Genomic DNA, 22,286 nt, shown 5'->3' on the forward strand with positions numbered 1-22,286 from the left:
CAGACATTGTCCTGTACGTTATGAGGGTTCCCTCTTTGTAAATATATGATGTAAAGATAGGTTGCACCTTGTGTGGACCTTTGGCAGTCTAAAACCTCAACAGCACAACAACATGAGAACATGTATGGAGAACCGAGAAAAAAGATTGGAAGTGGGGTATTTTATAGAGAATCCCCATGGCCAGATTGCTACAAACATTTTGCTCATGTTCCTGTTTGTTAAAAATGTTTGTTTTTTTTTAACTGGAAAAGAATGTACTTTTTTCTACCTTCTTGAATGTTTCAGTGCACATTCTATAAGGGAGATGTTGCTTCATGCAAGCCCAATATCATCAAGCTACAAACCCATCCTGTCCCCTACTGGTCTTCCTGTTGGTAGATTGCCCCTGCCACGAAATACTGTGCAATTTCAGCAAAGACATAAAAAAAAAGAAGATATTTTTCACAACAACACCTCACAGGCAGCCATAAATTCAAAGGCATTTTTCTTCAACCAGCCCCTCTTCTCTTCAGGGAGAGCGGCTAAGAAGCGATTGCACAAGGCTCTAAATTAGTGGACTCAATTTTCATTAAACATTTGTACAGAGTGTAACAGAAATATCAGCTATTAAAATTCACTTAAAAGCTACGGTAAAAATTAGCCAGGTTGAAAACACATTAGACGAAGGCTTTAACTGTTGACTCTTTATTGAGAAAGACCTCACACTTTGACCCTAGCATCGTTCCTCAAGAATGATGTTTGAGTCGGTGTGAATAAACCCATAACTGAGGGGGCCCCATGACACGTCAGTGGTGAGTATCAACCCCATTTGAATGGAGGGTCTTATAATTGAGTTTAAGGTCTACAGATAAAGTGCCATCCATTCCTACAGCAGGTTTACTTTTCTGATTAGCCACTCAGCTTTAAGATTCCTACTTTCAACTTTTGGGACACAAACTGATCAACTGTTGATGAAATCTGCATGGTTTTGTTAAGATGCAGAAACATCTAACAAAACGTTGTCTCATGTAACCTTTGGTGAATTGTTATCTCTTAGTATCGTAAAGCACACATTCAACTACTTAAGGGGTATTTCTAGTATCTTCAGTGTCACATGAATGTAAGGAAATAACTTAGTTGTTCCTCTAAACAAATACTCAGCAACACTCCAGACCTAACACATTTAATAAAAGTTGGTTTTCTAACATGTGAACTTTGAATCTTATGTTAAGAAAGCCACCCAATAAAAGCTGGGTAAATGTCCTTCTTTGCATGTTTCATTGGTGGAACCTGAACAAGACATACTCACATTTTGGAGAATCTCTTGCTAGCTCAGATTTTCATTGTGTGTGTGTGTGTGTGTGTGTTTGTAGATAAACTTAAAATGCACAACATTGGTGTTATTCTGTAAAACTCAGCTTGTTTTCCCACTACACCCACTCAACTTAAAGCATCCACTCCCACCTTTATGACAGACCCTTCACTTTGATTTCATGCACGTTAGGTCAGAAAAACACAATGGAAACTTTGAAGATTTCGTATATCTGTATTTCCATACAAAAAAACAACCATAACAAATGCAATACATGATAATAAAACTCTGGAAAAACTCAAACGATGACTTCCTTGACCACACAAAAACAATGAGCAGAGAACCGACCAGTGATGCTGGCAACACTTGATCTTACAGTCCGAGTCACCTATACCGTGTACTCAGAAAGTAAATGGCAACAAACAATAATCTGCTTTTTTACTGTCCAAAGATTGTTACACGTGAACTAAAACCGGTTTTACAATTAAGTGTTACCATTCATTTATTTGACTAAGACCCAGTTTACTTTCCCCATCATGACAAGAACAGTCATCAGTGCAAGGAAGAAGGCTGTATCCTTGTAATCAAAGTGAAGTTGGAAGAAGGGATGCAAGCCTAAGAATAAAGCAAGAGTTGCAGAGTTCTTGGCTCACACTCAACATGGTTGCATCGAAACGTCTAACAAATTAAGACATCTAATGCATGTAAACAAGAACCATCTCAAACTTAACATTTCTGTTAATATAGACATGCTAATCCAAAAAAATCCCCATAGAACATCCTGAGGAGTCACACACCATCAATTATTGGAGGGAAGCAGAGCGTTGAAGATGGACCTTAGTATCGCCCTGCAAAAAATAAATACAAATGTTTTAGTCCCAGGACATGACCGATAAGATCAATATACTTTCATCAGGGATCAATATGCACACACCTGTTCGTGTTTGAATATTAAGCGCAGTAAGACAAGCTTCGTGCATTTCTCTTTATACTTACGTGGGCTGTAGGAGCGAGACCGTGAGCGGGACCTGTATCGTTGGTAGTACGGTGATGGAGAGCGTCTGCGACTGCAATGACAATGTCGTAAATTAACGTCAACGTAAAACTGGAACATTGTATTTGATCTCACGAATTTGCACTCGCCTGTACCTATAATCGTACTCTTCATATCTGTCGTAGCCACGTTCGTAGCCACGGTCATAATGCGAGTCTCTCCCTCTCCTGCTGCTGCCGCCGCCGCCACCACCACCACCATCTCTACCTCCATCTCTACCTCCATCTCTACTTCCATCTCTACCACCTTCCCTACTGCCTCCTCCATCCCTACCACCACCTTCCCTCCCTCCTCCACCACCACCACCACCACCGCTGCTGCTGCCGCTGCCACCGTTGCTGTTCAAAGAAAGAAAGAAAAAAGGCATGACGTTTAGGTATCTTATCTCTTGAGAAACACAGCACCATGTCAAACTGATAGGAATTGTAACAAATCACAAATTAGTTTCAAGAAAGGATGCCAACAGGATACAGACGTTACAGGAGTGAGCTATGACGGCAGAACATTTCGCCATTCCTGTTTTGTTTTCAATACCTTTATTGTCATGACACAAGGTAACCAAAGCTGCAGTAGTGTCTGCTGCATTACATTGAGACGTATCCCATATTTACGAGGAATAAATAAGCAAAAAGGTAATGAAACGGCACACAATTAAAGCTTTATGAAGTCAAAACATATCTATAAAATACATGTGCAAAACCTCATTAGCAGCAGAAACGCCAGAAAACATGCCTTCTGTATTCGGGTGCTAACTCCTAATGGATAAAAACTACATTTATGGATCTTATGGAGTTCACCCACTTAATAAATATTCTTTTCCACCCACAAGGTTTTTAAGACATGACAAAGTGGACTCACTGAGTTGGCCGGCCCATGTAGATGCCTGGTGTGGGGGTGTGAGCACGTTTAGTAATGGAAAAGTCCACTCTGATGCGCCTCCCGTCCAGCTCCATGCCATTGGCTCGCTCCATCGCCTAAGGGATACAGGAAAAGGGAGAAGTCAGAGATGTTATCACATTATTGTCAGCTTTTTTCTACATATCATTGATTCACGAAGGCCCCCCTACATCATTACATTTAGCTCCGAGAGGCATGACTGCAAGGGGAGGGAATTTGTAGCAAGGCAGACACCTAGTGGCGTACTTGTGCAATCACACAAATATAAAAACATTTTTTTTATATTTGGACCCCTGTGTGACAATACGATAAACAAGACCAAACGGTGGCAATAGGCAATGAACAATACGTGGACTAGACTTTTAAATTACTTAATATTTATACTGCTTGTTTTTAGGATCTACAGCCATGACACCTTTTGGCTAAGCCATCTTATCAGTAAGATATATAACAACAGATAAAAGCAATAAACCACTTTACAAGACAGAAAACAAATGAGGCACAGGACCAGGGATGAAGATTATAATGTATTTAAGTGAAAAACTAATCCACAAACATTCCCCACACCTCTTTGGAATCATCGATTCGCTCGTAGTATACGAAGGCGAAGCCTCGGGAGCGTCCTGTGCGCTGGTCGTAAACCACGTTGACCCCCGCCAGAGGGCCGTGGCGTGAAAACACCTCCCGCAGGTCCCGCTCTGTGGTGTAGAGGCTCAGGCCAAACACCCCCAAACATTTGCTGGGGTCAGGGTTCGCCTGGAAGAGTCAACAAGAGGGTAGGAGTTGACAACATTGTGGTTTATTGCATCTACTTCATCTTATGATTTGAGTACAAAATCCATTCCTTGATTTAGTATGAAAAACATTCTTTTTCATGCAGACAGCAGTATTGTGTGCATTGGATCCACTCGACACAATTCTGTAAAATAATATATTTTAGAGCATAAGCAAAAATAATAATATTGCACCAAGAGAATATTATGGATGTATTAACACAGACCTAAAAAAACTGCTAATAGGTAGCTTCAGATCGGTTTTTTCACGGCACATTATGAGTACAACTACAGTAGTTAGACATTTTTACAACTGGATACCAACATTTTCCCCTTCAAATATCTCCAGATGTCCCTTAAAAGGAATCGTTGGATGTTATAAAATGGGGTTAAATTAGTACATGTTAAGATGAAAGTCCAAGAAAGAGTGTGGACAAACACCTACTCAAGAGCAAAGCAATGTACTGCAGGGACAGCGGCAAAAGTATTCTAGCCACCTAAAAAGTAATCAGTTGTTTGTTTATTTAGACTGCTTTACCTGGCCGTCAGAGACCTTTCTGATTGGTGGATAGAATACGTTTCGCTTACCCCATCGTCAAAAGGAGTACATTGTTTATACTCTGTGCAGTAACTCCGGTGTTATTCTCCACACTGTTGGCGTGCAAACCATCATCTGTGGGTTAAACACTGACAATGGATAAGTCGCTCGTAAATCCCCACTTCAAAACATCTGAACTATTACCTTTCAAAAAGGATGCCCCAGGAAGAGTCAAACATGTCCAAAACCTTTTTACTTGTCTATTGTTTACTTTGCAAATCTCACTTAATTCCCGCTTTGTATGATCACAAGAAAAGCTGCAGTGCACTATAAACATTGTTGATATTACACCAACTGAGGCCTAACATGCGTCTTACAATGTCCCGCCCTGATTTATTACTAAACATCAAGGTTGATTGAAGTGTAAATGGTTATCAAAACAGAATTCATCTTGGATTTCCCCTCAGCAGTTGGATAAAACCTATTTAAGATTAGTTGCAAAATATCAGTTATGAGAACATTTACGATAGCAACTTAATTGAACACATTTAGTACATTATGTTTATCAATTCACATGTTGCTAGCTATTGAAAAATGAAGAAACCCATGCATGGCTTATGCCTGAAATACAAATAATCAAAGCTGTTTGTGATCTACATTAGGCACCTCGCCCCACAAACAAACATCACATTGCCCAACATATATCAGAATGTCTAAATACCCTAACATCTCCATCTGCGCCTTGAGTGGCTGCTTCTTTTGGGAAGTCATGGCTCTGTTGATATAATGACAGGAAAATAAGGGTTATTACATGTGTGGTTTCCCAAAGCATTAACCACAATCATCAGGGGAAAACACACTCGCATGAAAGGAATGACACATTTACTGGCTTTTGATTTTGAACGGTTACTTAAAATCATATAATCCTTGTAATTATGTTCAATAAATCAACTTAAAGCCATATTGAAAATGACTTAAGTTAGATAATCCTCATAATCGCAAAAACATTTGCTTAAACCCCATTAAACATACTGGAATCCCGCTACCTTACATTTTATAAAGAGACAAAAGCAACGTGGTGAGAGTCGGTTCTTTCTTCCTGTCCAATTGTCAGGCTTTGTTCTTCACTTCTCTACGATGGGAGTGAGCTAGACATGTATTCAACATGAACAGTCCTATATGGTCCCATCTCTACTTGCAGGTACGATATCTTTCATAATAAAAGTCCCTCTTAACAAAACATTTGGAGCCTGACACATCGTGTATTGACCCTTTAAGTAACAGGTTCTAGAAGATATGGTCTTACCCTCACTAATTAAGATGTGGAGTAGACCTATGTCCACAACTAGCGGGCTGCAGATGAAAATGAGCTATATCTTCTCTTTGCTGAGATTAATGTATTTGTATGCTAGTCCTTGTTGAAATAAATACACAATAATACAAAAATAAAAGGGTTCAAAATGTCAGTGTTTACATCTGGTAAATGTGTCTGAGCGTGAAAAAGTGATGTCTGTTTCTCTTCCTAGATTTCAATGTACCCTGCCCACTTCAGATCTTGTCACATGTACCTTGCTGCCAGATGGACGCCGCCTGCTGGAATTGGGGGAAGCGCTGGGGCTCTTCTTGCGGCGGTACTCTTGGCTGTAGGAGCGAGAGCGGGACTTCCTCCGGTTGGAATAGGACCGAGAGCGTGAGCGGCGGTTTGAGTGCCGCCTCGAACGAGACCTGAAACGGAAGAAACAAATGAGGAGAGGTGTAAAAGTATGTTGTAATATATAGGAGCATATTTCAGCCAGTAATGAGCATTTATTCGTTTTATATAAATGTGATCACAGTATCACACGGGATCTCATGAAATATCAACGTACCTAGATTTTGACCGAGAGCGGGATCTGGACTCGGAGCGCTTGGCAGCCCGGGCGGGGCTGTGGGAGCGGGACCTGCTGCCCGACTTGGCCCTAGCCGGACTCCCACGATCCGATTTAGACGGGGAGCGTGACCCCTGTAGCGATAGCAGAATGTCAGCCACTTTTTCGTGGACAAAAACATGTATTTCTTAACATAGAAAAGCAAATAAGCAGAGAAGTGTGGTAGAGTATGTTGGACACATACAGTACACCTGTCTAAATCGCACAGCTTATGTACTGCGGAGAAAAGGGTTAGTAATCTTAGATTTCCAATTAAAATATATTTGGCTTGTGGCCCATTGTTAACCATTAAAGAAAAGTAAATGACTGGTCTATTTGCATGTCCACCTGGGCAATCAAGCGATAAATAAGACATGCATTTTCAAATTAAAAAAGGAAGCATAGTAAAGAGAAGACAGGTTGACACAAACAGTATATTTACTTAACCTAGGGACACATTCATTCTTCCAGATTCTTTACACCCTTCTCCCTTTTCTCAGGATTTCTATCCTTCTTCGTTCTTCTTTTTTCAGTTTTCTGATTCCAGGTCTGTTTTTCATCTCTTCCACCCAAACTGTAACCAGTTTCATTTTAGCCATTATACTGCAAGCGCCCATATCTGACACCATTCTTCCGTCACATTTTCTCCCTTTCCACTTCTATGTTCTGCTCTGTACATGTTTTCATTAGCCTTCTTTTATCTTGAATTTTTTCTTCATCATTCTTGGATAAAACTCTTCAAATCCTTCACGATCAATAACCTTAATGAAAAAAGAACATTCAATAAAATTAAGATCATAGGTTTGAGAATAGTTTAAATGAAATAAAAAAAGGAACACTGAATGCAGTACAATTACATTGTTGCTACATTAAGTTGAAATATTCCAGAAATCAAGTAAATGAGAAAAGAAACAATGTAAGCTAAATGATTACAAGTAAAAAGTTCAGATAATGAATAATAGTGAAGTTTCCATTTGCTAAATTAGAGCAAGAAAGCAGGGAAGGAAGAGATGCTTAGGACTAAAGTTACCTCATATATAATGTATTAATAGATCAGGACAAATACATATTTCATTTTCCTGAGTGCAGTGATGTGAAGAAACTAACTTAATTTACTGTACTTAAGTACATTTTGAGAGACTCCTACTTGTGTTGTTTGAATGTTTTGCTACTTTGTACTTTTACCCCACAACACTTCAGAGGTAAATAGTGTACTTGTACTCCATAACAATTAGTTATTATCTTTAGTTACTTTTCAGATTTGGTTTGATGATGTAACCCTAACCAAATCTACATCAAGAAAAACAAATATACAGGTTGCCATATTCAGTACATTAATCGCTGCAGCCGTGATATTTGAATATGAGTACTTCGTCGTAGATAACTCGTATTTAAAAGTGTATATGCAAAGGATATAGATGCGATATATTTTACTCACATGGTAACCAATGGGAGAAGTTGCAAATATCTAGAGGTGGGAAGTAACTAAGTACATTTACTCGAGTACACATTTGAGATAATTTAACTTTACTTGAGTATTTCCATTGTATGCTACTTTGTACTCCTGCTCCAATAACTAGACTAACTCTTAAAGTCACGATGACCAAATTATTTAAAAAGTTTACAAAAAGTAAATCAGAACTTTCTCTACTACAATAAAATGCTTCTTGATGCAAAAATATCATCTAGAAACCTCTCATTTATAAATACACTTGTATACTAACATGAAGGCAATTGTTCTGCACAATGATTACATGTACTTGTTATACCGTAAGTACAAATAGCTGATAGTAATTTTACTTAAGATTTTTGGATCCAGGCCTTTTACTTGTAATGAACTTATTTGACAATAAGGTACTTTTACTCGAGTAAAGCATCTGAATATTTCTTCCACCAATAAAAATACAAAAAGGTCTAACCACGTTTATTTTAAGCTAACGACAACTAGCATGCTAGCGAGCATTGCAGGAGGCTGTTTGGAGCCTTTTACCTAGCAGGCGTTTCAGAATACTTTGTTAATGTTAAACCACAACACGTATTTGCCTTTCAGGTAACGCTAACCTAAATAAAAAAAGTGTAATGCCCTAAGCTATTAAGTTAGCTGTTACATTAGCTCCATTAGTGGTTGCTAATCGACAGCCACACGGAAGGAACAGGAAGAAAAGAAAGACAGATATTTTTGTACCATTCGATGTGATTACTTACCCGTCCCTCGTAGTTTCCATCCTCAGTATCACTCATTGTTCAGTTTGTAGCTAAAGCAAGTGAGTACTTTGATGGCAGCACTGAGGTATAACACAATGATTTATTGTGGCCGCTTATTAGCTAGAAGATGGCGCGGGACCTCGGTAGTATGTTTATGTACCGCAGAATCCAACGTCACTTCCTGTCTCGTCTCCCGCGTCCCCTTGATGCAAAAACAAGGTACTTAAACCTTTTCAACATTGCCAGCGGTGGAAGTAGCAACACTAGATTATACAAATAAACCAATTAAAATGAAGTCTTCCACTACATATAATAGAGAATGACCTATTCAGTAGGATATTCATCGTGTTTACAAAGGGCCCTGGATATAATGTAGTTTAGTACGACACCATCACAAACTATGATCTGAATGGTACAAATTACTAGAACATTAACATCCCAATGACAAACTCAACATATTAAAAGTAAAATTAATGAATAGACCTAATTCAGAACTCGGAATAAAGATGCCACTGAGTGTATATTAAAATTACAAGGTATAGCATCTACATGTCGATGCTGGTTTATATTTGGCTAGATTAAACCCTGTTGGGTAGCTTTATCTTTAAACATATAAACTGACAATGTTCTTATGTTAAATCGGTGACCTCCAAGTTGTATTGTATTTACATAAAGGAAAAGCAGTCGACAAGGAGTTAAGGTAGCATACAATGGAAATCCTCAGCAAAAGTGCCATGAAATTGTACTCTGGTAGTGCTCGAGTAGATGTTATTTTTCACCACAGTAGACATCATTTAGTTGGTCAATTATAACCTCAGGGTTTTGTAGTGTGGTCAGTTGCATTTAATGAACTGAAAACTTGTTTATTGTGTATTCACTCATACATTCACAACCACCTCATGAAAGCCTGTGTGATTCACAGGCTGAATATATGGATAAAGGCAAAACAAAATCTTGATTAATTGTCTAAGCATATATTTCCCATTACATTTAAATATTGAATAACAACAGGAGTGGAGTTAAACAAGGGGAGAACTATTTCTTTCCATAAGGTCAATTTATTAATGAAGCCATCTCACAGCAACTCACTGGCTCTACATCTTTCAACTTATGCATTATGAAGCAAAGTACATTAATGGCATTACCCGATGCAGAAAGAGTCATACCACAGTTGGACAATCCAGTCTAAAGGCCTCGATTCATATTGTCTGTAATGTAAAAGCAACATTGCGATACATTTCCCCCTCCTACAGTATATCACCAACATTGACTTTGTCTCATACAATCCCCAAGTAGTATCGATCAAAGCATTGTCTATATTCTTCCCAGACCCATCATGCTAATGAGCACCATGATGTGCAAATGAAAGATCTATTTCCTCTGGGCAGGCACCAGAGTTTATTGGTATAATGGAAGCCATACTCAGAAGGAATATTCAAGCGCCGGATGTCTCACATTCTAAAATATCCATCAAGTCAATGTTGGGCGAGCCCAGTATTTTTAGAAAACCTCTGTAGAGTCACAGTGCAACATGAACCCTGAACATGTGTAAGCAGTATGTCAGTCATCTTAACAGCACTAAAGGGCTAAAAACTGACTACACAGTACATTCAATCTGCTACACACCTTAGTTTAAACATTTTCTCAACACTGGGCAAGGGAACCATAAGATTTCAACAAGACACGGCACACTCATGTTTACAGTAGCACAATAGGCATCATCCATTTCAATTCAGCATAAACCTCAAACTGTCTTGCAGCAATTGTAAATACACAACTATCCTGCCTAAAGATGGAGTGCAAATAACATTCTTTGGATTATCTCTTACAGGCGAACTATTCATTATTCTTAAGACTATGAGTAAGCTATAAGTAGAATCTAATTAACAACCGCACCAGCTAAACTGACAATACAGCTATTCCTAACTATCATGAGTGTGCTGCTTAGTTCAGCATTTAGATATATTTAAGCAGTATTGTAAAATAGACTTCCATGTAGATAGGGGAGTATTTCAAGCCACTTTTATGATAAAGCATATGTGAATCTGGTTCAGTTCCAAGAGTATTTATACCTCTCTGCTGTCATAGGATTCAGATATGGCATTATTGAAAAAAAGCTAAAGATCTAAGCCAAAAGAAATCAGCAATGAGAATATAAAAATAAATAAACATCAGCATATGATAGTACAGAGCCTTAAGAAGTCCTCCTTCCTTCTGAGTTGGCTGAACATTCCTAAGAAGCATCCCACGTTGTATTTTTCCAGATGTCCGTATGTCTTTCTATTGCTTTTCATTGGTCTGAAGCGGTAACATCAGAGATAAACGCTGGAAAAGTGTGATGTGCTCAAAATAAAAATAAATCAATACTTCTTTCAAGACTATGCTCCTTGATGTGGCCGAGGCCTATTAGGGATGTGTGGGTGAAGGCGTGACATCCCCGGGTGGCTGCCAGGTGTCTCCTGCTTTGAGGATTTCTGTAGGGCGGCGGCCACAGAGTCAAGGATGCCCCCTGCTGTGTGGGAGGTGTTAGTGGAAGAGGCATTGACCGCCAAGTCGATTTTCCCCTCTAGTTTGACCAGCCGTGTCAAAATGTCTTCCAGTAGCACAGCGATAGTCCTCTTCAGGTCAGCTGTTTGAAAGGGAATGAGATGGAGGGAAAACACAAGTAAGAAATGGATACTTGGGTATTCTTTAGGACATAAAAATTCCTACAGGAGTAAGCAGATAATTTTATGTGCAGGAAATAGCACCAACATATCGAACACCATTCCTGATTTCCTCTTGAAAGCTTACCGTAACCAGCCATGGAGGTTCCCTGCAGCCCTCCTGGTGCATTCTGGTTCTCCTCGGTCAGGACCTTGACGTATCGCCGGCTGAGCTCCAGGATCTGCTCACGTAGCTCGGCGCTGCTCTGATGGCGAGGCTGCTGCACAGTGTAGCGTAACAGCATAAGTCCCCACGCCAGGCCGAATACCATCAGCAGCACACTCAGCTTCTGAGACATGTTCCTACCCAGCATGGTACTGGGGAGAGAGAAGCGGAGCTACAGAGGCCCGGTGTGAGGCTGAAGGTCTTTTCTCAGGTGTGGATGTACAAATAAATTGATAGGGGGATAATCTCTTTATTCCTGCAGGGAGATTTTTATTTTTAGCTCAGTGTATCTGCAGAGGTCAGTGTTCAACGTCCACTGCAAAGCATTCCAAGAGCGGGATTCAGTGCCTCCCTCAAGTTAACTCCAGCAGGATATGTGCTTGCATTATACCCGTACAGCAACGGAAGTTTCTCTAACCACAAAAGGCATCCTGCCCCCCCACCCCCCCCCCCGCCCCACCCCCCTCAGAGGAGATGAGAAAGTTTAAGCAACAGCAGAGGACAGGAAGTAGAACCAGAAGGGAGGACACCCACACAGGCAGTCAGGGATTTGTAGAAAGGTGCTTTGGTTGCAAGATGTCTATCACCAAGTCACCAATGCAGAATGGGTGTTGAGGCGGGAGGTTCGCAGGCATTGTTGTCTGTGTGGGAAAAGTAGAAGAAAGACAGGAGAGATACAGTTAGCGGCAAGAAAATAAATACATAAAGACAATTGTTAATGCCATCTTTTAGAGATTTATTTAACAAAGAATTATTTTGAAAACAATAGTCAACCATTTTTTTGTTTAAATAAATGCCTGTTAAATCACTATTGCCAAATGTGGCAACACAATTGTGACTGAGCCTTTAAACCACAGATGAAAGTATTGCAATATTTATATATTTGCAGTATTACAAACTGTGGGGACATTCCAGGGGGAAATGCTGTGTTAGGCTACTGCTAATACATATCATTCTGCTGCAGCTTTACAATAAACTGGCTTAACACAACTTGACTTTTATTTGGAAGTACAGTAGTCACAGGAGACGTAGTCATTTTGAGTATCTGTTCTATATTGCAGGGCGTTAACACAACAGGCGTGAGCAACCACAATGAAGCTGTTAGCTAAAGAACAGCAGGAAACACACCTTTGAAATCTCCAGGGAGGTAACCAACTGCTTTCACTTTCAATCTGAAGGCTACGCAAGATACAATCACCAGAAACGCGGTCGGATTTTATCTTGCGTATCTTGAGTCTGCACACAGAGCCCACAGTATTTTGGGAACTAAGTATTTGTTCTCACCATTAGTAGATATGATTTCGATAAGACTGAAATCTTAAGGATTGCCACTTCAAGTTGTCATTGTGAAATATCATGAAATGGAAAATAATTACGTTCTTCTAACATATACCAAAAAACACTCAAAGGGTCTTTTCTGTAGCACTACAGTAGCTTCTTCAAAGCCCTGTTGAGCATTGTGGTTATTTATCATAATGCCTGGGGAGATTTCTGTGTAGATAAATGCAAGATTTTCTAACAGACACCACATAATTAATTCTTTAAGATTTTTTCCTGTCACTCTGGGACATGGGGCTCTACAGCACATTCATCAGCAGTTGTTTGTAGCCCAGAAACCTGATTACCAGTTTAGAGTTCATGGGACCCACTTTGCAGCTCCAGGTATGAGACACAGCAACAGAGAGAGGCACAGAGGGCATTCAGTCCCTAATCCGACCTCCACAATGGGTATTTGACTGACAAATAGGCTGTGAGAGCACATGCAGGGGGAATTAGGCTATCATTTGTCAGTTTTCGCAACTTTGTGACAGAGTTCATTATCCCCCCCACTGCCTCTCTTGGGTGTTGTTGTGTCACTTCCTATGGAGGTCAGAGAAGGGACAGTGAATGAGGGAATAAATTATGAAAAGAAAGGTAACAGAATACGTTCCGCAATGCATGCACACACACACACACACACACACACACACACACACACACACACACACACACACACACACACACACACACACACACACACACACACACACACACACACACACACACACACACACACACACACACACACACACACACACACACACACACACACACACACACACACACACACACACACACACACACACACACACACACACACACACACACACACACACACACACACACACACACACACACACACACACACACACACACACACACACACACACACACACACACACACACACACACACACACACACACACACACACACACTACTGTGAATAAGCACCCTAAAGAGTAAAGAGGAAATAGAAAGCCAGGTGTGGAGAGATGATCAAAGTAACAGTTGAAACTGCCATGATGACGATGAAGCAAAACACATTGTGACAAATAATGAGAGCTTTTAGAACCCTCTTTAGTCCCAGTACGCAGCTGAATTCTATAAAACTTTAAAAGGGAGAAATCTGTTTTCGTTATATGATTATATGAAACAACAATGGATGAGACATAGGGACCATGCAGCATCAGGTTCAAATCATATTTATTATAATATTTCAAGCTGGAGGGATTTTTCTGTGCCATGCTAGAAAGTTATGTGAGCTATTTCAGCCCCAGGGAAAATAAACGAGAATCATTTTCTGTGTGCCCTTCGGATATCTGGCAAACGATCACACCTTTCTTGCTTAATCCTAAGGTTGACACTTGATAACATCTATAAGAGTTTTGGTATTCTGTCTTATGTCAGGCTATTCACGATCATTGTTCTATGGAAAGACACAAGGTGGGCCAATGCTTCAGACAATGAATGTTCCACTTCCACTATAGAACTGTTTAGATATAGTGTACATAATGGAAGGGTTCACACTGATAAGGCACACATTGTCAGTCAAAACATCTTATCTAGGGGTTAAAGAGTTACCACATCAGCTCTCACGTGGCTTTCACCAGATGGCCGACTGGGCAAGATTGAATCAGTGTATAGAGTATAAAGTAAAAACAATAAAGTTAACAATGTTAGGGTGTGGGAGGAAATAAATATGAAGAAGTAGATATTATGTAAGCTATGCTACTGCAACTTTGACAGAGTACAACACCAAAGACTGACAACTTGGCAAATGTTGACTTACTTTAACCTTGCACTGTTGAGGAACCTGTGATAAGTCTTTCATACAATACATAACTGTAGTTTTGCATTTGAATCTTGAATCTAACCTGCTATTATGAAAACACAACATCAAGTTACACATGCATGTGAAAAGCAGAGATGGAAGAAGTACTCCGATTGTTAACTTAAGTAAAAGTAACAATACTACAGTGTAAAAATACTCAGTTACAAATACAATAAATGCATTTAAAACAGTGCTTAAGTAAAATAACATGCATCAAAATATACTTAAAGTACCAAAAGTAAAAGTACTCGTTATGCAGGATGGCCCATTTAAGCACCATATCTTTTAAATGATTGAATTATAGTTAGTGATGCATTAATGTGTTCATCACTTCAATTATGTACTTAACAAAAGGTGGGGTTTATTTTATTTACTTTGCATACTACTGGGTAAAACATAATAATGTAGTAGTTCATTTATATTTTGTATTAATAATCTAAATCTGCAAAGTAACTAAATCTGTAAATTAAATGTAGTGAAGAAAGAAGTGTAATATTTGCCTACAAAATGTAGTAGATACGAAGAGTACAAAGTAGCAGAACATGAAAATACTCAAGCAGATCACCTCATTGTTTCCCCTCAATTAGAGTACTTGAGTAAATGCACTTGGTTGGTTTACGCCACTGTTAAAACGTAAACTAAAAGAGTAATCGACATAAATTACAAAGTGACTACTTTAGCATACAGTTCAAGGCTTTACTACCTACCATAGTTAAAAAAAAAAAAAATGTAAGCAGTAGCTCATGCTAAGTTGAAGCTATTGCAGACTCGACTCTAATTTTAGCTCGACATATTAGGTCGCAACGCTTCAACTCAACCCAAAGGCTAAGTATTATTCGCAAATTGCACCAAAAATCGATTATTTACCCCAGTGCGTTGTCTGAGATGCTACCTTTAGCAGGAATGACCAGGGACGATGCGCCTGAGCTCCAGCTGCTTCCTCTGGCTGACACTGAATGATGCTTTTTGTTTGGCAATCCAGACTGTCGTTGTTGTCGCTGGGGAAAATATCTGGAGGAATATCTGTCTCCGGTAATAAGGTTAGCTGCCGAGCTTCATGTTGAGGTGTCCGCTCACACTGTCAGTCATATCGGCTTCTCTTACTGTCCCGAAAACGACGAGGTCCTAGCAAGCAAAAGTCGGTAGCTAGAATTTTAAGCATGCGACTGTGCAGACTGTCATGGATCCCCCGAACGTTTACGGCTTGCGTCATTTCTACGGCATTATGGGAAATGTAGTTTTTTTTTTGCTACTGCTTGTTCGCTCTGTATTTAATCCAAGATGAGGAAAGCAAAAAATACGTAGAAACGAAAAGTACTGGACAGGTAAACTGTTAAACTAAACGTAATCTGTTTTATTCATAGAAAGAGAATGGCTGACTCCAAACCCAATTTTGAACATTTTTACAAAGAATTAAGACAAAATACTAGCACCATTTTTTTTTATAAAAAGGCAATCAAAGTGTGTGTATTTAACACATATTTAATATCTTTTAAAATATTTTTTTACTGATTTTTTTAATACTGAATAAAAGTCCTTGAATACAAAAAGGACAGGTTATATAGTTAGTGCCCAATACACATTAGCGACTGAAGTTTTGTATAAGTATGGCTTTCAGTATGTTTGCGAAGTTACACGACATATGTCATTAAAGTTAGATAGCTTTCTTCTAATTAAGTAATAGTACGGACTTTTCTTCTGTTCTCTGCATCTCTCTATCCTTGTGTCTGTGTTGCAATTCACTTTGAGACCGTTAGAGGGACACCTACAGACATTTCCATGGCAACTAATGTAGTAAACAGAGTAGTTGTTGCTGTGCCAGACTTAAATCCAAAGCTATCATTTTTGACAATGGAGAGAATTTCAGTCGATGAATCAGGTTTACAAGCAGTGGAAGACTACTGTGAATACAGGAGGTTAGTCTTAACGTTACACTGTATGCTTTTGTTCCTGACTAATCTTTACAGGGGTTTCATACACTGCAAACTGATAGCATGACAAACCTAATGCTACCTGTTGTTACAGATAAAGAACAATTCAACTGTTAAGATAACAATATGAGCCTTTGTTGTAGGCAGGTCAGCTCATTGTAATTGTAAGTTATCAACAGTGGTGGAAAGTATATGTTCTTAGTGTTTTGTCTCATAGTGGCGTTTTGGCACTTTTAATGAGCACCGCCGTCTCTGAACAAATGAGACACACTGGCTCTGTGCTTCCCAGTGGGCAGGATGAACATGAATGAGTCCGTCCACTCAGGGCTAAAAGCCCTGTTCTCACTGTCCACTTTCCTCTTCTTGGAGAGCGCCATGTGTAATTATTTGTCTCTCCCTGTCTGCCGCTAACAAGCCTGTTCACTCTCCTCTCCGCTTCTCTCCCTGTATCGCTAATTATTCTCTTCACTCTCTTTCCTCTCCGCTTCTCTCTACCGCGTTCTCATCTCTTCTTCTGTGTTTCTCTCCCTGTATCGCTCACTCGTCTCTTTCGCCCCCTGTCGGCGGCGGTTAACATAAAATCGCCCCGTCAAAATTGAAATCCCCTATCAATGTATTGATTATAGGTCCGGGTCCGTCTGGGTCCGGATCCGGAACGCGGTCCGCCTGTTGCCGACCCCTGTTCTAGATACTGGACTTAAGTACTATTTTGAGATATTTGTACTTTACTTGAGTATTTCCATATACAGCTACTCTATACTTCTACTCTGCTACACTTAAGATCTTAACTTTGTATAATTCTACACTCACAATTACTTTATACAAATGTGGCACATCGACAAACTACACTATTAAAATGCTTTTACGTGTATAAAAACAGGGTAATATCATTAATAATACAAATATAATAATATGAAATGATCCATTCTGCATAATCACTTTCATGTTTGTTACTAACGAGTACATTCAGCTGATAATACTTATATATAATATGATTCTGAATTGGGTCATTGTTTAGAATGAGTACTTTTACCTTTGGTGCTTTAAGTACATTTTGATGCTATTACTTTTGTACTTTAAGTGAAGTAAAGTTTTGAAATCAGGACTTTGACTTGTGGAGTATTTTTAGACCATAGCATTTGTACTTAAGTAAAGAATCTGAGTACTTCTTCCAACACTGGTTATAAACCAGAGTCTTAACTGTTTTAACTGTCTCTTCAAGGATTGTAGGTGACGATGATGGAGGGAGACTGTTCACTCCAGAGGAGTACGAGGAGTACAAGAGGAAAGTGCTTCCTCAACGGCTGAATAACAGGCTGTATGTGAGCTTTGGGGTTCCAGGAGGTATCGACTGCAAACAAATTGGTCCTGAGACTCAGTGCTTCTGCACACATAGGTAATACATTACGACATTACACAAGAAATCAAACGGCCTTCCCCCAACTGCACATAAAGGCAAATATAAATAAAGACATTTGTGAATAATATCATTTTTTTCCAGGTACAAGCAACATATGACTGACTTTGAGGTGGTTCCCTCTGAGCGACCCCTGGCCCTGCCATGCCAGGTCAGAGGATGTCGTTGTTCTGCTTACCAGTATGTTCCTCAGATTGGGCCAAATCCTGTCCGCTGCAGATGTAAACACTTTCCTCAGGATCACAGTGAAGCTTCTGACCATTTCTTCTGCAAGAAATGTGAGTTTAAAATCAACATTTGAAGACAGAAGCTGTTTCATTCTAGCCCAAGTTAACTCTAAGCATCTGTAAAAAATCGTTTTCAGGTAGTTCCTGTTCTGGGTTCAAGTACAGCTCATACACCTGTGGGTGTGGCCAGCCTAGTCCTGCCCATCAGACCCTAGTGAGTAGAGTTGACATCAGTAACACCTAAAAAAAAATGCTTTGTATATATTTTCAATAGTGTTACCATTTGTCCACAGTCATAAAGTTTTACACCTTGAACTCAAATCCCTTTTTGCAGGTTGAGACAAAACTAGAGAGGGAGGCTCGTGGTCAGCCAATAGGCAAGGATGTCCCTTATGCTGCCATGGGGGGGCTAACGGGGTTCAGCTCCTTGTTGGATGGTTACCTCGCTTTGGAAGTCAGTGGCTCAGGTAGAAAGCCTACCAGTATATGTATTAATTTGATGTGCAATGTAAATCCATCGACCCATTTGTAAACTTGTGTATGCTTACTTTGTGAGACGTCTCTACTCTTTGCTCCTTGGTTAGTCTGGAACAACATTCCATGCATTTGTAGTGACGATATGCCCTATAGCTAGAACAGATAGCATTCATTTTTGAGATTGATTTTATTTATTGTCAGTGGAGTCAGTGTTTTGGTGATCCAGCCTTTGCTTAAATGGTAGAGCATTATGGAGATTTGATTGATGGATTGTAGTAACTGTAAATAAAAGTTCCTTTAAGAGTCATGTGAGGGCAGCAAAGAGCAGCACATTATCAGTGTTGAAGTCTGCAGAGTCGAGATCTGTTCAGGTCAAAAGTGTATAGCATTCCCATTACATTTCTACAGTATCTGTGGGGGACGCAACAATTCATGCCTTTCATGTTGTGAGATTAATTAAGATTTTCTTCATTGTTGACGTATCTTCAGTACAATGAATCACACAAAGCTCCCTATCACGTGAATGTAGATGTAAGCAGAACATTTAGATGATTTAATCATGTCATCAATGGCTGTTTGGCATGCTGACTTAAGCTTGGAAGACAACTTTTTGAGAGGTAATTTTTATCTGAAAACGTTGTAAATGTTATTAATAATGTAAGATGTTGTTATGTTGTTATGCTTGAAAGAATTAGCTTTTGACTTATTACTCCACAATGTTTACATCTACTTACCTCACACAGTGGACCTAAGAGCTTAACAATCTCATGTTAAAGTTATAATGCAATGTATGATTTGATCAATAATTGGGATGGTTGATTTTATTTATGATAAGAGTTTTATATTCATCAGGCACTGCAGATTAAATACAATCTTTAACCTTAAACAACATCTTTCCTTCAGATCTTGTGCCGTAAATACACAAAACATACCTGTGAGGTACACATCATCCACTGCTGGTACTCATCATCACACAATTTTCATAGTCTATGCTGTATGGTTTTCAGATTGAGAAAGAGAAGATGGCTGCCAGCAGAGCTGCGCTGCCTCAAGGATGAAAAAAACGTCTACAGAAGCATCCGGCTCTATAGACTGTAAGAGAGAGACCAACGAACATTGAAATGCAACTCTCCTCAAAGTCCATTTGTGAAACCGTCATTAAACACTGGACAATATTAACCTTAACAAATAAATCATACACATCTTCTGATCTGTAACATTACGTTTTTTTCTAAATCTTAAGGACATTTTGTTTGTTTGAACTATTTTCTTTTGCAGTGAAGTGTCTGTCTTTGTCAGTGTCGTGACACAGGGGCATAAAACCACCATGAGTAACAGTCGTGATTAAATCCCATCTCAGAACTGAATAATCAACTGACAACATATTGATCCCATGTGTGTGGAGCTTCACTGGTTCATATTCAGACGTGTGACACAGTTATCCATGAACATGTTTTAGACAATACAGTTTGACAGAGCCTAAATACTTTCAGATACAAGGTGAAATAATGGTGAATTTATCACATGTGGATGTAAAGCTTCATGTGGAGATCTTATCTGTGTAATGTTTATAAATGTTGGCTTCCTTGTAAGCTGCAGAAATACCACGCTTAAACTCACATGTGTATCTGTGAGATAAACAGTAAGCATATGATATTAAGGATTAAAAATAACATTTGAATGTAAAAAAAAAGCTGCTGTAGTATTCCTCAGCTTGCCTGTCAAGTTGCAGTTTACAGTACATCCAACATGTAATCACTATAATCTATTAGACATTTGTGTGAAATGTTCATATTTTGTATATGAATTCTTACGTTTTGGCCAAATCAGTTTCTGTGGGGTCAAAGTTACCTTGATCATTGTTCACCAAATTTTAAACAGTTAATCCTTGAGTCATTAGACAGATGTAAGGTCACAGTGAACCACCTAAATTAGTAGTCGCGTAAGAATTAAAAAAATGTACTTTTGTTGAAAGTTTCTAGTTTGGTTAGCCTTCTGTAAAGCATGTGATTATCCTGATTGTACGTTAAATATCAATCATTGATACATGGTTGACCAAAACGCTTTAAAGCTACAAGTCTTCATCATGGTATTAGCTTCCCTGATTGCTAACCAAAACATACAGATGTTTCCAGTTAACCTGCCTGATTGGACCTCTTTCCAGGACTGTGGGCTTGACTGCAATTGATTGACATCTTACAGAATCTTATTTTTGCACCTGTAAGTGCAGGGTTAATTAAACCTTTATCATTGTTATTACTGTGTAGATTGGTGACCTCATATATTAGCTCCATTTACCTTCAACCATAGCAGAGGTCTAATCAGCCAAAAATAACAACAAAGATAAAACATCTGTGTTTTTGTAAATCTTCTTTTAAACCTTTTAATTTTCAGGCTTAATTAATTAAATTACTAAACTGTATCTATAAAAGGTTATACACGGTTCAATAAAGAAACATGTATTTCATATTTGATATCAAACTAACCTATATTTTATTGACTCAATTTTGTTTAGCAACGCTTTGTATTTCTCTCTTAATACACATTCCAAAAACCGGTCATTTTACACATCTGAGGTTTGTGTGATTGATGTTCTCTTGCTGAAAGAAAGCCACCCACTCACCATGTCACCAAAATAACACCGGAACCATACATCTATGTGTTCAGTGATGAGCGTCCTTTTTTCATTTACAGAGCGATGTACTGTCTTCAATTGATTAATCCAATTTCTCACGGTAGATCAGCAGTGATGAGAGCTGATTTAATCCTCGCCGTAAATGGAGATGAAGCAGGTCATGTTTTCTCCATTGGCGGCCCACTTTCTAATGTCTTTAACGAAGAACAGGGAAAAATTAAAATGTACTCCCACTCAAATATTTCCACTGTGAGGACGACAAGTCAAACTGGATCAGCATCTACACTGTTGCAGACCAGTTCATATCAAGTGACCTGTGTATACCTACCTACCTGAGGGAACTTGGTGTTTGTGTGTATGTTACTGAGTTGAACAGGTGGTGTTGAGGGAAAGCAAGTAGGGCTACGTCAGAAGGCTGGCATTGATGCACCTGGGTCTCTGCATGCAGATGGGTGCTGAAGAGGAAAAAAGTGGAACGGGTCCCATCTGAACGCCGACACTTCAGATTCATTTACAATGACCATGGCATCAGGTTGCTGGAAGATAAAGTTAAACACGCATTCGCAGTCGCATACTCACTTTTAACCAATCATGTTCCCCCTCCAATACCAAAAAGAGCTTTATTGACTTCTAGAATCAAGCATGCTTTAAAAACACTTCAGCTGTTTCTACTGCTTACCTTGGAAATGTTTTCTCAGAGAGAAAAACCCAATCAATTTAAGAGGTAAAGGCCCGACAAATTAGTCTGGCACATTACAATTTAGGGTGATTGCCTCTCCATAGCAACTTTGGAGACTGCAGGTAATTTACTTTGACCATAGGTTGAAGAGAATTGCTACTCCACTTCCCTTATCCCCATGGAAACCACGCCCAGCTTGACTGACAGATGAGACACTACGAATCAGGACACA

The 22,286-nt window shown here is 39.2% G+C and overlaps 3 protein-coding genes across 4 annotated transcripts; 1 reads left to right on the forward strand and 2 right to left on the reverse strand.

The window, feature by feature from the left end:
- Nucleotides 1-1,505: 1,505 nt before the first annotated feature.
- Nucleotides 1,506-8,831, reverse strand: tra2a (transformer 2 alpha homolog). The gene is made up of 9 exons (XM_079653259.1): nt 8,666-8,831; nt 6,422-6,555; nt 6,122-6,278; nt 5,275-5,328; nt 3,810-3,998; nt 3,204-3,319; nt 2,441-2,683; nt 2,288-2,358; nt 1,506-2,139 (listed from the first exon to the last, which is right to left on the reverse strand). Exons 1-9 carry the CDS (start codon nt 8,699-8,701, stop codon nt 2,129-2,131), a joined length of 1,011 nt encoding a protein of 336 aa, XP_079509385.1. The 5' UTR covers nt 8,702-8,831; the 3' UTR covers nt 1,506-2,128.
- Nucleotides 8,832-9,703: 872 nt separating this feature from the next.
- Nucleotides 9,704-15,894, reverse strand: ccdc126 (coiled-coil domain containing 126). 2 transcript variants are annotated; one of them, XM_079653264.1, is made up of 3 exons: nt 15,581-15,894; nt 11,459-12,177; nt 9,704-11,294 (listed from the first exon to the last, which is right to left on the reverse strand). In XM_079653264.1, exons 2-3 carry the CDS (start codon nt 11,682-11,684, stop codon nt 11,044-11,046), a joined length of 477 nt encoding a protein of 158 aa, XP_079509390.1. In that variant the 5' UTR covers nt 11,685-12,177; nt 15,581-15,894; the 3' UTR covers nt 9,704-11,043. The 2 variants fall into 2 exon arrangements, with proteins under 2 accessions (XP_079509390.1, XP_079509389.1); XM_079653263.1 differs by having other exon boundaries at nt 15,556-15,894.
- A 586-nt stretch (nt 15,895-16,480) lies between these two features.
- fam221a (family with sequence similarity 221 member A) lies at nt 16,481-20,950 on the forward strand. Its single transcript, XM_079653262.1, has 6 exons — nt 16,481-16,604; nt 17,842-18,015; nt 18,121-18,314; nt 18,401-18,477; nt 18,598-18,730; nt 19,748-20,950. The coding sequence occupies exons 1-6, from the start codon at nt 16,540-16,542 to the stop codon at nt 19,750-19,752; spliced, it is 648 nt and encodes a 215-aa protein (XP_079509388.1). The 5' UTR covers nt 16,481-16,539; the 3' UTR covers nt 19,753-20,950.
- Nucleotides 20,951-22,286: the final 1,336 nt, after the last annotated feature.

The sequence above is a fragment of the Notothenia rossii genome (genome assembly GCF_949606895.1).
Source record: "Notothenia rossii genome assembly, chromosome: 10".
In the NCBI taxonomy this organism is placed as follows: Eukaryota; Metazoa; Chordata; class Actinopteri; order Perciformes; family Nototheniidae; genus Notothenia; species Notothenia rossii.

What these genes read in the sequence shown, in the direction of transcription:
- tra2a (XM_079653259.1), bottom strand. Translation starts at nt 8,701, where the DNA reads ATGAGTGATACTGAGGATGGAAACTACGAGGGACGG. An exon ending in GGCGTCCATCTGGCAGCAAG is followed by an intron (nt 5,329 to 6,121) that starts GTACATGTGACA and finishes TTATATCAACAG; the next exon opens with AGCCATGACTTCCCAAAAGA. An exon ending in GAATCGATGATTCCAAAGAG is followed by an intron (nt 3,320 to 3,809) that starts GTGTGGGGAATG and finishes TGTATCCCTTAG; the next exon opens with GCGATGGAGCGAGCCAATGG.
- ccdc126 (XM_079653264.1), bottom strand. Translation starts at nt 11,684, where the DNA reads ATGCTGGGTAGGAACATGTCTCAGAAGCTGAGTGTGCTGCTGATGGTA. An exon ending in AACCTCCATGGCTGGTTACG is followed by an intron (nt 11,295 to 11,458) that starts GTAAGCTTTCAA and finishes CCTTTCAAACAG; the next exon opens with CTGACCTGAAGAGGACTATC.
- fam221a (XM_079653262.1), top strand. Translation starts at nt 16,540, where the DNA reads ATGGAGAGAATTTCAGTCGATGAATCAGGTTTACAAGCAGTGGAAGAC. An exon ending in CCATTTCTTCTGCAAGAAAT is followed by an intron (nt 18,315 to 18,400) that starts GTGAGTTTAAAA and finishes AATCGTTTTCAG; the next exon opens with GTAGTTCCTGTTCTGGGTTC. An exon ending in GTCCTGCCCATCAGACCCTA is followed by an intron (nt 18,478 to 18,597) that starts GTGAGTAGAGTT and finishes CCCTTTTTGCAG; the next exon opens with GTTGAGACAAAACTAGAGAG.